The 14,137-nt window shown below is 46.9% G+C and overlaps 1 protein-coding gene across 2 annotated transcripts; it reads right to left on the reverse strand.

Moving 5' to 3' along the window:
• Positions 1-149: 149 nt before the first annotated feature.
• On the reverse strand, positions 150-12,776 carry UBAC1 (UBA domain containing 1). Of its 2 annotated transcripts, none has more exons than XM_088177361.1 (10): positions 12,567-12,776; positions 8,715-8,835; positions 8,418-8,491; positions 7,615-7,722; positions 6,937-7,054; positions 6,269-6,377; positions 4,926-5,157; positions 3,669-3,755; positions 2,841-2,979; positions 150-577 (listed from the first exon to the last, which is right to left on the reverse strand). In XM_088177361.1, exons 1-10 carry the CDS (start codon positions 12,702-12,704, stop codon positions 462-464), a joined length of 1,242 nt encoding a protein of 413 aa, XP_088033487.1. In that variant the 5' UTR covers positions 12,705-12,776; the 3' UTR covers positions 150-461. The 2 variants fall into 2 exon arrangements, with proteins under 2 accessions (XP_088033487.1, XP_014735584.1); XM_014880098.2 differs by having other exon boundaries at positions 6,937-7,039; positions 12,567-12,772.
• Between the last annotated feature and the right edge of the window lie 1,361 nt (positions 12,777-14,137).

The raw sequence follows: 14,137 nt of genomic DNA on the forward strand, positions 1-14,137 counted from the left end.
TTAATACTGTATGGAGATGATTAATATCCTATGCTAGTGGTCAGTGACCTTTTGTAAACACCAGCCAGATCCTAACAAAACTGGCCAGAAAACTGTCACAGGCCTTTTGAACGAGCAGTATTTCTTTCCAACAATCAGATTCTGAAGTGTTTTCACAAAACCTTTTTCCTATTTTTTTTTTTTTTAATATATATACTTTATTTTAAACCTAATACCTGAAAACATAAACAAATCCTCAAACCTCTTCCACTAACACTAAATCCACAAGGCAACTCACTCCTGTTGGCCTTAACTACGAAAACTCTCGTGTGAGAGACCCCCTCCAGCCAGGATCTCCCCCTCTTCCCTCCCTCCCTCCCTCCCTTCCTTCCAGCCCTTCCCAACCATCCAGGCACCCTCCTGTGGTGGTGGAGGGACAGTGAGGGCCAGGGGGAAGTGGCACAGTGCACTGGCAGCTCCCTCTACGTGCGATTCAGTGTCTGGAAGATTCGGGAGATCTGTAACATCACCGGCCCCGTTTCGGGATCGTTCATCCACTGAGTGCTGTTCAAGGGGTTTTCAAGCATATCCTCGAAGGCTGCCAAGAAATAGGGATTGTAACAGTTAGTCCTTCAATGTTTGGGAGGTTTCAACAGCAGGACAGTGAGAAATAGCTACAGCTCAAAGGCAGTGCCCAGAAATGCTGGGGATACACACTGTGCATTCCCAAGGGTCCACAGCCCTGCATGTTGCCACAGGCTTTGTGCTTCCCTCCTTTCTCAGCACTAAATTCACTGCAGACAGTGATTAAATACTCAGCCTGGATTACAGGCCAGCCCACAAAACCTCAATGACATTGGAGGTTGAAAAGGTAAAGCCTTAACAAATGTTTCCAGGTCTCAGTCTCCAGGATGATGCCATGAAATTTATCCATTCCTGAGCACTCTCCTGCAGCTCCACTCCTCTGATCAAAGCTTTTTCCCCATCCTAGACTGGATTTCTTGCACCAATATCCTTTTCCTCCCTGGTACAGTTCATGGAAAGAACAGTCACCCCTTGCCTGCTCCCTGTGCTGTCCCTTGGATCCTCTGCAGAGGAAATCAAGCCAGCAGAAGCAGCAGCAGATGTGCCAAAGGCTGCACAGAGCCAGCACAAGTGTAGCCTCTTAAGCCTCCAAATCTCAGCACTTTGAATTTTAATAGAAGCTCCTGAAGCCACCAGGGAAGCAGCATCTTGTTCCTCCTTCCTGATGTCTGGAGAGTCAGGGATGTCAGAAGGGGAAAGATTGAGTGTGCAGAAAAATTACCTCAATTTCTGAACAGGCAAAGTGGTGCAAATATTTAATTAATATTCTGTCTTTACATTAAGCTTTGCTGTTTGTTTGCCTTTTTGTTCTTTTCTTTTACTGCTTCTAGTTTTGACTCTTCTGCTCATGCTGAAGGAACCAGACAGCCACTGCAAGAGCTGAGCTGCAAATCTGGGCCAGGCACTGATTTAAGCCCTTTGACAGGCACTGAGCTGAGCTCCTGGACATTTGGAGCCAGTCATCACAGAATGGGACAAAAAAAGCAGCTGCACAGTCACCAAAATGTCAGTGTTGTACCAGCCTGGCCCAAGGTCAGGGTTCATTTTCCCAGGAGTGTCAGTGCACAAAGCTCAAGTGCCATTAGTGGGAGCTGGAAGTGCCCAGCACCTCTGAAAGGCTCCTCATTAATACCTTGCTCAAGGTCATGCAACTTGCCTCCAGGAAAGCCCAAAAATAAAATCCAGATCTCCCCTTTCAGCACTTGAACTATTTTCTTTTACACAGAGTCACAAGCTCAAAACTAAAGATTTATCGATATTCTGTAAGGAACTCATTAAATGCAAACCCTCATTATTAAAACCTGTGACATAAGCAATTTGCAGATGTATCATTAGGAATATATTCTCTGATGTTCATCCAAGCTTCACAAGCTCCTATAATGGCATTTCATTTTCTATTTATATTCTGAGCTGCAGTGTGGAACCCCTGTTGGAAATGAAGAGACCATTTGTTCAGAAATCAAGAGTGGGAAGGTTCTGCTCTTGAATTATTTAAAGGCTTGCAAACTCTCCTAATTACATTTAAAGTAGTATTTTTAAAGGCTCTCTTGAATGAGCTGTGCACACAGCCTTTATTTAAAAGCATTGCTTCAAATAAGTTTTGAAGCCAAAGATTAAATGCAAAACTTTTTATATCTACATGACAGAGCCAGCCATTGTTCTGTGCTGTCACAAAGAGCAATTCCTCAGGGATTTGGGGCTCTGTCAGGCTCCTCAGCTGGGCACACACTGTGCCCACAGCTTTTCTGACCCTGAGCACACAGACTTTACCACAGAGCTCAAACCCAAGTAAGGGGAAGGGTGTTTTGCCATTTTATCTCCATTTTGATAGGCAAAGCCAACTTAGCTCAGCCTTCTTGTTTGGATACTTTTCCACAAGTTCCCTTCAGTCTCAGTGATCAGGCCTCACACACAGGGAGCTGCACAGCAGGACACAGCCTTGTTTTTTCTGTGAAATAATCAGAGTTCTAGACAGACATTCCTGATTTTTCTCCTCGTGGCCAAAGGGAACACACAAAAAGTCTCCTAAATCCACAAAAGCATTGCAGCCAGCAGCTGTTCAAGTTCTGAGTTCACCAAGTGTAATCCTGGGGAATTAGAATCATTTCTGGGACAGCCCCAAGGCCTGCCCTGGGCTCAGCTGAGCTGCAGGATGAAGCAAACAAACAGCAGGAAAAGGCTCCAGAGCTGCCCCTATCCCCCAGAGGGGGCTGTCAGCATCATCATCTCTGCTTTGATTTCCTGGCAAATCCAGCAGGAACCCACACAGGACTTACCTAGTAGAGTTTTAGGGTTGGTGAGCCCTAATTGTACCACTGGGTTTTCTAAGATGGCTTGGAAGAGAGGGCTGTTGGTGTCAATGCCCTTGTCTAAGTCCTCTGGAGAAGGTTTTCTGTCCCCCAGCAGCCACTCACACTGAAAGAAATCAGCAGGCACATCAGATTTCATCAGAACCAAAGTGTCTCTCTACTCAAAAGTTTTGCTAATGTGGCATTTTAAAAATACTTCCCCCTCTCCCAGTTAAAGCCTGAGCTGTACATTTCTTTTCACACATTCATTTGTACCATCCAACCCAATATCCTCTCTCCAACAGTAGCCAGCACTGGATACTGAGGAGAGGATTCCCTGGCTGTCAGCTGTGTCCACAAAATTTTCCTTAATATGTAATAGGGAACTAATCAATCTGGGAAAAATTTTGTTTTCTGATTCCAGAAACTGTGGAAGCATTGCTGCCAAGTGATAATTTACACCCTGCATGGCTTGAATCTAACCTCGATCATTTATTCCTGTCCTAAACCAATTATTCTGGGGAATATTTTCTCCTTTCTCATGACGGCACAATCTCTTTTGCTGACTGCAGTGAGGGAGTTTCTCAAAAGCTTTTTGAAAACCCAGCCTCAGCCTCACAGAGCCCGAGCTCCTCTGAGGAGTCCCAGCCCTTTGCAGTCATTCCAGCTGTGTATCCAATTTCAAAGAGGCACAGAATTTTTGCTCCTCAATCTTCAGCAGGAGTTAACTTTATGACAGACCAAATCATGACCCAGCTCAAGGATGAGAAGCATCAGTGGGACAGACCCTTGGAGCTGCAAGGACTTTGTACTCACAGCTGCATTTTGCTGGTTGTTGTTCACTCTGAGTGCATCCACCACCTCCTTTTCATCAAATCCCATCTCCATCAGGGCAATGACAGCCTAGAGCAGAACCCCACAGCTTCATTAATGTTACATTTAGAACAGAAATGAGAGCAATCATATCCCTTCACCTTCTGTGTGCAGCTTTATGGGAGGTAAAACTCCCCCATAATTTCCATATGCAGAGCGCTCAGTAATTTTATTAGCAAAGTTTTCAAATATTCTATATCAAAAGTGTCTTTTTTATAGAAGAAAAAAATAATATTAGGAGGTAGCTCCTACTCTCAACACTGGAAGCTGAATGCAAGGCAAAGAGCAAGTGTAGCTGGGGTAGAAAAGAGAAGAAAAATGAGGAAAAAAACCCCCTCATTTTGGAACTCCTCTCCTGTCACAGAGCTCTTGTTCACATTTCACTGACAGATCAGCCTTGATGTGCATTTGTGGTTCTATTCACCCCATCTCATTTCACTTCCCAGATTTATTACACTGCTGGTGAGTGTGATGTACTCACACAAACACACCCAGATAATGGTAGGAGAATGTTTCACTGGTTAGAAATTGCACCAAAAGCATTTGCAGCTCTTAACCCAAATCTCAGACCAGCCAGCTGTAAACCCAAGGTGCCACATGTCACAGAGCCCTTCCAGGTGTGTCCCCATTGGGAGAACACCACATTCCCACTGCAGGTAATGCTGTGTTCTGAAAAAAAGGGCAGCAAGTCCTTGCTGCAAGACTTCAATCTGCTGGTGGTACTTTTCCTTGCCCCCTAAAACAATGTTCTTCTGTCCTTTCCATAGAATCATGGAATGGTTTGGGTTGGAAGGGATCTTAGAATCATCCAGTTCCAACTCCCTGCCAGGAGCAGGGACACTTTGCTCTAGTCCAGGCTTTTCTGAGCCCCATCCAGCCTTTTCTACAGCCAAAGGATCTACTCCTGTCCTGCCACCCTTCCCTCCCAGGCTGCAGTGAAAACAGCAATGCCAGGGCTCTGGAGCTCCCTTCAGTCCTCTCAGAGAGTTTCCAGGTGCAGAGGTAACAATGCCTTCCATGTAGATCCTGCTGTCCCAGAGAGTGGGGTTTGAGAGGTAAAATCCCTGAATTTAAACACTCCCTAAACACCTTCAATGAAATACTGCCAAGCCAGCACAATACCCAACTAACCAGAGGTCCCCTTTCATTTATTAATTAAAACATTTATTTGTTTTATCCAATCCCTCAAGTTCCACCCACCCGTGGGTCTGGACGAAATTCTCTTTTCCTCCGGATCTTCTTGAAGATTTCCGTCAGCTCATCCTTGGCCTCTTCCCCGCCCTCCTCCGAGCTGGGACCTGCAGCTGCCTCAGCAGAGGAGGCAGCACCTTCAGCTGGGGCTTCTGCAGGAGCCTGACCTGGCAGAGGAGCATCCACAGCAGGGTCATCAGCGTGTTCTATCAACCACTCCATGGCCTGGGTCACCGACATGCTGGGACAGACACGGGAACAGAGCAGTGAGAGGGGAGAGCACAACTCCCTGTGCACTCACCTGTCCCCATGCTGGATGCACCTGCAGCTTAACAGGGCCTGAAAACACATCAGTAAAGTTTTGGAGCAAATCTCAGTTCTCTGGGCAACCACAATCGTCTCTGAATCTGGGAAAAGAGAGGCTCCAAGTCTAGCTTGGATCTGTAACCCAGATTTTGAAAGGCATTTCTGAGGGAGGCACCTCACCCTCTGCAGCATCTGCTTTGTGCCTGTTTGCAACTGGGGACAGACCTGCCAACAAAGCACGTTCTAAATTTGCATTGGAGCCACATCTCAGGTGCCAACAGCTCTGCTTCTCAGGGACAGGGAGCAGGACACCATGGTGTGACACCATCACTTGCTGGGCAGTGTAACTGCTCCAGCTAAAGGATCCTCAGAGCTCCCAAACACCTCTTCCCAACAGGTAGAAAGCAAAAAGCAAAGGTAACAATAGTGCAAGGAATGTGTAATTCCGTTTGACACACAGGAATTATTGCACATTCATGGAAGGGAAAGCCTTTGCCTGTTTGGCTTTTCTGATACAACATGAAAGCTGCAGGACAGCAGGGGAGAAAGTCTTCCTGAGGCACTGGAAAAGTGTGACTGGAATATGTTGTGGACTCTTATCACCAAATTTTTTCAAGAATGGCCTAGCAAAGCCCTCTAAGGAGTGAGCTAGTACAGCTGGCTTTTCTACATAACCTCCTATTTTACTGCAGCTGCTCTCTGGACTTCACAATATTCTTGAAATTTTTAAAGATCAGCACAAAGTATATTTCTACAGTTGAAAGGCCAGTGTGGATGAGCTAAATTTGCTTTTTCTTCTGTAAAATCTGACTTTGAAAGCTGAAGAAAACATGATCTTGATGCTTGGAAACAGTGCCAGCCTGGCAGCCCAGTGACCCACAGACCTTGCAGAGCCCTGTGCCACCTGCACTGTGCCTGAGGCAGCACTTCTTGCAGTTAATGCTTTCTCCAACCTCCACTGAGGTGACCCATATAAGGAGACAAAAAAGATGCAAATGTGTGTTAAATCACAAGCATTAGTGGCAGGCAGGTGCTGGAACACTCACTGGTTCAGCCTGAGGGCTTTGATAGCTCTGCTCTCTGGGAAACCCATCTCGGTGAGCTGGCGCAGCGCGATCTCGTCCACCCTGTCCTCCTCATCCTCATCCAGCATGGCTGCACACACACAAACAAAACTGAGCTCACATCCACCCCAGGCTCACATAACCCCCCGTGTCAATGGAATGGCATGTGTTAAATTCAAGCCCCATTCTCTCTCCCATCCCTTCTTTTGTTTCTGCCCCCAGTTTGCCACCTCATCATGTAATTTGCTGCACTCAGCTCGCTCTGGCTCAGATTGATTCTTCCAGGACAAAGACTTTGTCCAGATGTGGTCAAGATCCCAAACAAAAGGCCACTAACACTCACATGACCACAGGATTTCCACACAGTTAAATGTAAGAGATTCACTGAGGATCTATTTATCATTTCTCTAGAAATTAAGTAGGATCTGGCTATAGCAGATCTCAAGGATGAGCATTTCCCACCAACCCAATTTCTCCTCATTTTACTACATTCTTGTGAATTTTCAATTATTCCTTACCATCCCTACTAATAATTTCTAAATGGAACTTCTCACCCATCCCAAAGGGGCCTTCTATATCCATGACTTTTATCCATGCTCCAAAAACAAATTCCCAGGATTGAACTGGCAACTCTAAAGATAAGTTCTTACCATTTGCCTTCTTAAATAGTTCAACTGCATCGGGGTTCAGTGCTAGCAATTTCTGTGCAACTTCTATGAGAGACACTAAAATCTTCCGGAGCTCTGTCTGGAACTGCAAGAAAGGAAACTGTCAAAGCATTTAGACAGGAAGTTACCAGCCATCAGTGAATCTTAATGTATCTATTGTTAGTAACATAGCAGCAGCCTGGCCCTCTGTTCAACAAAGTTGCTTTATTAGGGCTTTATTTTCATTGTTTAGTCTCTCAGGAGGTCTGGGACCTTCCTGTGAAGTGTTACATGGAAGCAAAAGTTCCTGGGCAGAAAGGTCCTTTTATTTCTACCACACCCCACGGGTAGTGGTCAAGGAAAGGAAATAAACCACAGGAAACCCCTGAATTATTTAAGACTGAAGAAATAAAACCCCATAACTTCATATTTGCCTCATCTTGAATATGCTCTGAGGCTTTTTCCAAGCACAAACAAAACATTTTAAATCATAGTTTAGGACGGTATTTTATTATCACTAAATACCACGTGTCTAAACCTTAACCTATTTAATACACATTACAAACATCTGAATTTCTCTTACAGAGCAAAGAGAAGTGCATAAAAACCAACGAATAAATCAATATAAACCGGGCCGTTTGGCTATATAACTGTGTGAGCAGAAACAGAGGCAGCACTTACATCCCTCATGTTGTGGTGGGTGACGCTGCGGTCCACGCTGCGGGCAGGCAGGTTGGCAGTGGCTTTGAGGATGGCATCCTTGTCAGGAGCTTTCTGCTCCTGCTTCCTCTGCAGGGAAGGCAACAGGAGAAGCTTTCATAACCCATCAGGCACAGAACACAGCACAGAGTTTCATATTCCTCCCCAAGACACCAAGCAGGGCTCTGTCACTGCCATGGATTAACAGCTCCAGTGTCACCCTGCAGTTACAGAGCTCAGCTGGGCCTGTTGGGCTGCCCCACTTTCAGTCCTTACACCTAAACATGCAGGGAAATTCCAGCATAAATGTATCCCAGAGAACTTGGAGGCCTCTGAGTTTATGTTCCATCATAAACACCATCCTGACCCTCGGGAACAACTCCAATAAAACAAAATAAAACAGCGAGGGGCAACATTCCAGCACCAGAGGCTGGTTAGAGGGTGACAAGCCACAAAGGCAGAAGACAACCTGACAGCAAGCCAACATGTTTCCTTGGGTTTTCAAACAAACTAAAGCACTTGCTGAACTGTATTTTAGTTATTAGACATTTGTTTAAAGATCAAATCTAGAAAATTTCCACAGAGTGTATCTGTGTGTTTTATTTTAAGGCAAAATGTTCTCAGAATGAAAGTTAAAAATGTAAAATCAGCTTCCTCTAAGTTTGGAAGAAATAGGAAGCAATTCCTGTAGAATTTAACTGGCAGCATCTACCTCTCCAAGGAGAGCACATCACCATTCCACAAGTCATCAATAAAGCAATTAATCCAAAGGGTTTCAGACTCACCTTCTCCTCTGCAACCACATCTGCCATTTTGGGGAGCAGAGCTGGTGCTCTCTTCTTGACCAGCAGCAACACATCTGGGAGAGAAGGACACTGCCACAGGTTAGAGAGTCTGGGAGAACAGCTCCTGCAAGATACCCCTCAAATTCAACTACTCCTGGGGGTTAATTTTGTATTAGTTCCATTTATTTAGCTTCCTATGTCAAAGCAGAGAGAAAATCTTAAAAACGTTTGGAATTTGCCAGATAAAGCCCAGCTCCTCCTTGCAGACTGACAGGATTCAAAGCCAGACAATCTCACCTCTGTCCTGAATGTTCTCCTCCAACACTGTTTTTGTGTCTGTCAGCACCTTCTCAGAAGTAGCATGGATCAGCTTATGATGTGTCACAGTTTTGGGATCCTCCAAGCTCCCAGGAACACACTGCAGGAGACAAGAAATACTGATCAGAAAACACAAATGAGGCTCCTTGTGAACCACTTGGCACTCAGGGTTCTCCACACACAAACTGTGCATCATTTCCTGGCTTCTCAAGAGCTTAAGCCAGAGGTCAGTGCACATAAAATATTTTATTAAAGAAAATGAGGTTTGATTTGTGCCTGTGTGAGTGCATTTGTGCTTTCTCAGGACATCTCTCTCACACTAAATTCTGGAAGTTTTGGAGATTTGGAGCAAAGCAAGGAGGCTCCAGGACCCACTGCTACGTTAATTCTGATCACTGAGGTCCCTCAGAGATTTGTTTCACAAAGTAAAAATGCAAATGTACCAAGAGCAGCAGTGTTTTACAGGAGGGAAGGCTGGAATGCTGCACGTTCTCATTTGGAGTGTCCAAACAGGACAGACTCCCTGCCTCACCTCATAATTATAATTTACTCTCAGAGTAAACAAGGCACTGCCAGCAGTGATTTTGGTTTATCTGACCTTAAACTGGGCAGTTTCTGCACCTTTTTTCAAGCTGGAATCACGAGATTTGGCTGCTGGAGCCCTAACCTGGGTTAGAGCTCCTCTGCTAAAAGTGCTGAACTAAAGTTCCCTTCACAGCTCTTCCTCCCAGCCACAAATAATCAGAATACAATGGATTATTATTTTTTTTTGTGCTCATCCCCTTATTGCAATTCTAAATTGCATGTCAATTAATTCACTGGGAAATCAGTTCAAATCCTTAAAAAAAGTGCTCACACAAGGCTCGAGCAGCCTCCTCCTCACACCAGAGTGGCTCCAGATGCACAGTGAGAGATTATTCCATCAGTGCATCTAGAGGCTTCCAATTCGTTTGAGTGCAAAAAAGAAAGCAAAGAGCTTGCAATTCCAGAAAGGCAAAATTAGAAATAACAACCTGCAATTGCTGCTGCTGCTCTCACCACAAAACAGGACACTTCATACCGACCTTGCCTGCCCTGCTCACAGCAAACAGCTTTTAATGACACTTCTAAATGTTTCTACCAAGCCACTTCCACCATGTCTGCAGAATAGAGTTCACCTTTTTGTGCAACAGAGCCATTCCCATAAATCCCACTGAAACCTTTAATTTTGGTGGAGCATTTAGTGCTGTTCAACACCAGCCTCCTGCAAAGGAGCCTTTGGAATCCATCATCACCTTTCCTGCAGCTGATGGAAAGCTCAGCTCTCTCCTGTTTCTCCAAACAAAACACTTTTGTTTCCAACACTTCCAGTCCCTCACCTGAATCTGGGCTTGGTTCTGATGCCTCACTGAGATTGAGCTGAGAATATCTGAGCTCTGCTTTGTCTACCAGGAGCTTCTCAGAGACCCTGCAGCTCCTCAAGTGCTGAGCCAAGGCCAGAGAACACATTAAGAGCTGGGAGCACCTCCTGTAATGGATCTGATAAGGTGCCCAAAATGCCTGGGTACATCGGAGGAACATCTCTGCAAACAAGCTCAGAATATTCCTGTTACACATCCTGAGGGCAAGAGAAGGAAAAGGGCAGCTGGGAGCAGGGTTTGGGGTGGGCACACAGACTTATTTCCATTTCCCCCAGAGTATGTGGGGACAATCACATAATCGATGTGGGCAGTAATTAATCATGAAACGAATCAGGTGAAAGTTTAAGCAAAAAAATTAAAGTTCCGTGGACACCAATTCTTATTTCCTGTACTTCCAACCACTTTAATAACAACTGCAGAGAATAATAGGGCAGATATGGGCACTACAGACACCAAAGAGGTGCTGAGTGAAACACTTGGCTTATCTTCACATTTTAAATGCCCTGGAAATAGAAAAAAAACACCTGATCAGCAATGCCTTTACTCGTTCTCACCTTTTCTTTTTAATTCTGGAATTCCCAGCAGGCTGCTCTGCCTGGCAGGGGACAAACATTTGTACAGGTGCCCAAGCAACTGCTGAAATCCTAAGCCCTGGTGATTCCAAACACCTCTTGCAAAGCTTGGAATCCTGGTCAACCACAAGGCTTTGTTTGTTTTAAAATACAAAACTTATTTTTTTGTTTGTTTGTTTGCTTTTAATAACAGAAACACTTGAAAATAACCCTGACACTCCCTCCTATTAAACTTGGGTGGCTTAAACCATCTGTTTAAATAAATGTTATAGCTAAGGGGAAAAAGCAGTGGGAGAGGTTTATTTCTTGGCCTAACAAAAGACCCCAAAACATCAAATTTGGGGGAAATAAAGCATTTGAAGGTTATGGAGGGAAAAGTGGCCACTTCCCCAGCTGCAACCTGTTACAAACATCTCCCTCTGCTTCCTGAAAGAATGATTTCAGAGACATTCAAGAACATAATCATCAGTCTCTTGAAAGAGGTGGCTGCAGAAATCATCTCAAGGTGTTATCAAGCTTGAGTCCATAAGCAGGAGCCATGATTTTTCCAGGTCTATTTTCCCCCTCCATAAAACTATTTATTATCCATTATGGTTATGGAAATCCATCCCAGGAAGGATTTTTGCACAGAGCAGCACAGATTGAAATCAAATATCACCCTGAGTTATCAAATTGTCTCTAAACCTGCTCTCTGTCAGTGTGAACCCATTCTTCCTTGTCCTGTAAAACTCCATCTCTCTTTATCTGTTTCCTGTCAGCTCCCTTCAGGTACTGGAAGGGTTCCTGGGCACTTTTATTTCACTCAGGAAATAAAACTTTTACCCTTCAAACGTGAGTCAAGCGGTTAAAAATTACAGGGTTCTTCTCCTGTTGCACAGGTTTTATGTAAAAAAAGTCTTTGCAAGACTTTAAAGGGAAAGCCCCACACTATTAAATGTGATTTAGTGAATTGTGCTCCCAGAAGGAGCAGCTGAAGCTTCAGCTTTTCCCAGCTCCAGAGTTCCACGTCCCTCAGGAAGAAATGCAGCAGGTCAGGAGTGCAGCTGTGCTGGCCCCAGGCTCCTGGCCATGGGTCACCGTGTCACACGCTGCTCTTGTCAATCACGACAGCAAAACCTGGCTGTGCCTGAGCTTCTAGACTCAGCCCAGGGGCTCTGAAAACACCAGCTCTGCCTCTGCTCCCACAGCCTGGCACCTTGTCCTTCCACACAGCGACAAGTGAGTGACCCTCTGGCCACCTCCATCACGATCTTATTGTTTAAAGCACAGGCAGAGCATTAGAAGAGCTTTGATCTCCCCCCAAAAAAACACCGCAGCTGTTTTTGCAGGGTGAGGCTGCACTAAGATTTTAATAAAAGACATTTTAATTTCTCCTCCTCAGTTCCTACCTTCCTTCTTTGCTCAGACACAGAAACAAGCCAGGCCAGAACCCAACTCACACCCAGCAGGGGCAGGAGCCGGGGATCTCTGACACCGCTGCAAAACACACGCCAAACTCTGGAACTAAACATTAACAACTGATTTCTGCCCAAATCCTCCTTTGCCAACACAAAAAACTCTCCAAAAGGGAGTTTTATTTCCATATGGAACAGTTTCACATCATTCGGAGGGGGGAAAGCAGACACAGCAAACCAGGACACATCTGTTTACCTGAGCTGATTTTTTTCCCCTTCTTTTTAAAGCCATTTACAAGGCGCTGGAAAAAAACAGTTTTCCTCACGGGACAGCTTTCCTTTCCCCTGGACTGTTAATTCCAGTGGTTCCCTCGGTCCCTGCTGATTTCCAGCCCCAGCCCCGCAGAGTTTCGGGCGCTGCCGGTGGCTCAGCCCGGTCCCGACCCGCCGCTCCCCGCTCCTTACGTGCTTCAGGCACCGCTCCTTGAGCTTCTCCACCGTGGTGTCCTCGGGCACCTCCTCCAGCCACTCGGCGCCCTCCATGGTGCACACATGGAGCCTCAGCACCTTCCCCGCAAAGATCTTCTCCTCCTGCACGAACATCGCCCCCGGTCCCGGTCCCGGTCCCGCCGCTCCGCCTCCGCCGCCTCCTCCGCCGCCTCAGCAGGCCCCGGGCAGCGCCGCGCGCTCCCGCCCGCCCATGAAGGTGACCCCGCCCGGCCCGGGGGAGCGGCGGCCCGGCCCGGGCGGCGCGGGGAGCGCGGCGCTGGCTGTACCCGGCACGGCCCTGCCCGGTGTCACCGCCGGTGTCACCACCCGGGCCCCGCCGTCCCTCCGGGGACACGGCGGCGCTCCCGCCGCGGTCGGAAACGGAAATGCTGGGCGCCGCCGAGGCATGGTGGGAGATGTAGTTCTACCGCTGTGGGCTCCTCCGGAAGTGAAGGCGTAGAATCCCACCCCCCTTCACGCCCCTAGGCGGGTAGTTGAGGTTCTTAATCTTTAATAAATCTTTAATAAACCTTCAATAAACGATTAATGACGTTTAATGACGTTTAAGACCGTTTATCAACGGCTCCTCTGCGCCGCAGTTAACAAGGCGTTGCCCCGATGCATTGTGGGATCGCGGTCACTCGGCCCATCCCGGTGCGGCGCCGCCCGGTGCATGCCGGGAGTTGTAGTTCCGTCCCCCGGGGCTCGGGGGGTCCCTGTGGCGGCCCGGGCATGGCTAAGGGGTCGTGGACACTCCGGGGACACCGGGAGGCACCGTGGCGGTGCTGCTGTCCCGAGCGGGGCGGGATGGAGCGGCCGGGGCCAGCGGGAGTTCCCCCTGCGGGCCGTTAGAGGGGGCCCGCGGGCCGCCGCTTCCCGGCCCGCTCCCGTCCTGCCCCGTGCCGTTCAATTCCCGGCCAGCGGGAGCGATTTCTTTTCGTGTTTTATTATTAAAACTTTCGCTGTCTTATTCAAACCGTGTTATTTGCTACGGCTCGTGCCCGAGCTGCGCCGATCCCTTGGGTTCGGGTTTAGCAAGCGTTGCAGAGCAAAGTTTTCGCGAGTTTAAAGTACCTATATATTTAAATTAAAATCATAATTTCGCTCCAGAAGTGGCTCTCCTGCTTTCCAGCTGCAGAGGTGGAGAGTGTGGGTTTCTGGTGGAGGCATCTCGGAACTCCGAGAGCCCCAAAGCACATCTGTCCCAGCTGTGCTGAACAAGAAATTCTGCAAAGCAGCCACAGGAAACACCAGGATCTGTCTGTGCCCAGCAACAACAACAAAAATCCCAGCAGATCCCACCGAAAAGAGTTTTTCCTGCTCTCTCTGCACACCACACATGCTCTGACTTGTTTTCCCACTTTTCCCTGCAGCCTGACATGCTGTGGGTTTATTTTAAGTGTTAAATACACCTTGAAATGAAAAAAGGACGCTGCAACTGCTGAGGTTTTATGGATTTGTGAAATGGAGCTGTTCTTGTTCTGAAAATAAGAGCAATCTGTGGTATATTCATCCCTGAGAGCGAGCCCTGCCATGCCCATGCTGCA

This window comes from Sturnus vulgaris, chromosome 22 (genome assembly GCF_052056855.1).
Source record: "Sturnus vulgaris isolate bStuVul1 chromosome 22, bStuVul1.hap1, whole genome shotgun sequence".
In the NCBI taxonomy this organism is placed as follows: Eukaryota; Metazoa; Chordata; class Aves; order Passeriformes; family Sturnidae; genus Sturnus; species Sturnus vulgaris.